At 38.6% G+C, this 1,715-nt stretch overlaps 1 protein-coding gene across 1 annotated transcript; it reads left to right on the top strand.

Moving 5' to 3' along the window:
• The first annotated feature begins 749 nt into the window (after positions 1-749).
• On the top strand, positions 750-1,715 carry LOC118583046 (olfactory receptor 1052-like). The gene has a single exon (XM_036186320.1). The coding sequence runs from the start codon at positions 777-779 to the stop codon at positions 1,713-1,715; it is 939 nt and encodes a 312-aa protein (XP_036042213.1). The 5' UTR covers positions 750-776.

Here is a 1,715-nt window from a genome sequence, read left to right as displayed (position 1 = left end):
AGACATAAACTCATACACACCTGCACACATGCATGTGCATGAACCCATATATACACATACATACACTCACACAGAACAGGAACTAATTTTGAAGGAATAAAGTGAATACAGTCATAGGTAATATACCAGTATGTATACAGGTTCATGACCATGGTACAACAATGTTGTACAACTGAGGTTCAGACTGAATAAATTATCTCATCTTTTAAACATGTGCTATGTGTTAATATGTTTTGCATTACTGCTATTAATGTCAATTAAAATAATAAAAGGGAAGGAAAAATGGAGACACAGATTAAACTTCCAGCATAAATTCTAATGTTTTATTTATTTTATGTATTTATTTATTTTTTGTTTTGGTTTTTCGAGACAAGATTTCTCTGTGGAGTTTTGCCCCATTCCTGGAACTCACTCTGTAGTCCAGGCTGGCCTTGAACTCACAGATATCCATCTGCCTCTGTCTCCAAGTGCTCGGATTAAAGGCATGTGCCACCACCGCCCGGCAAGTTCTTATGTTTTATAAATGAGGCTTTTACTGTCCTTAGCAGGAACTTCTGTTTAGCTCTTTGTGAAGCTTAGGAATTGTATATTAATGTATATTTACCTAAGAATTCATCATTTGCTTTATCGAATCATGGACATTATTATGAAAAAGGAACAGAACAGTGTGTCAAAAAAATAGGATAATATGGCTAGTTTGGAATTGCTAAGATATTAATATTCTACTGTTACTACCAATTTATCTGAGTCTATCATTAACAGGTACCAAGACATACATGGCTGATGTCAATTTTACATTTGTTACTGAGTTTATCCTTTTGGGACTGACAGATCGTGATGAACTCAAGGTGTTTCTCTTCATATTGTTCCTGTTGATCTATGCTGTCTCTTTGGTAGGGAATGTAGGAATGTTCCTTCTGATATACATAACGCCTAAACTCCACACACCTATGTATCACTTTCTTAGCTGTTTGTCATTTGTGGATGCATGGTATTCTTCAATATTTGCCCCCAAAATGTTGCTGAACTTCTTTGTTGAAAGAGAGATCATCTCATTCTCAGCATGCATCCTGCAATATTTTTTGTTTGTATCACTGCTTACCACAGAGGGGTTTTTGCTGGCTGCAATGGCTTATGACAGATATGTAGCCATTGTGAACCCATTACTATATACAGTGGCCATGACTAAAATGGTTTGCATTGGGCTGGTGTTGGGCTCATGTATAGGAGGTTTAATCAATTCAGTTACACATACAATTGGCTTAATGAGGCTGTCTTTCTGTGGGCCAAATGTCATTAGTCACTTCTTCTGTGACCTTCCTCCCCTGTTAAAGCTATCCTGTTCTGACACCTCCATGAATGAACTGCTGCTTTTGGTCTTCACCACCATCATTGCAATGATTACCTTCTTGACTGTGGTGGTCTCCTACATCTTCATTGTCGCTGCTATCCTGAGGATCCGCTCAGCAGCAGGCAGGCACAAAGCCTTCTCCACCTGTGCTTCCCACTTGACAGCTGTGACTTTGTTCTATGGCTCCATCAGCTTCAGTTACATTCAGCCAAGCTCCCAATACTCCTTAGAACAAGAGAAGGTAGTGTCTGTATTCTACACCCTGGTGATTCCCATGTTGAACCCACTGATTTACAGTTTAAGGAACAAGGAAGTAAAGGATGCTGTGAAAAGAGTAATGGAGATGAAAAGTTTCTCTTGTTGA

This window comes from Onychomys torridus, chromosome 4, assembly GCF_903995425.1.
Source record: "Onychomys torridus chromosome 4, mOncTor1.1, whole genome shotgun sequence".
Taxonomy (NCBI): domain Eukaryota; kingdom Metazoa; phylum Chordata; class Mammalia; order Rodentia; family Cricetidae; genus Onychomys; species Onychomys torridus.
The sequence above is the reverse complement of the archived record's forward strand: the minus strand, read 5'-3'. Positions and strand labels throughout refer to the sequence as shown.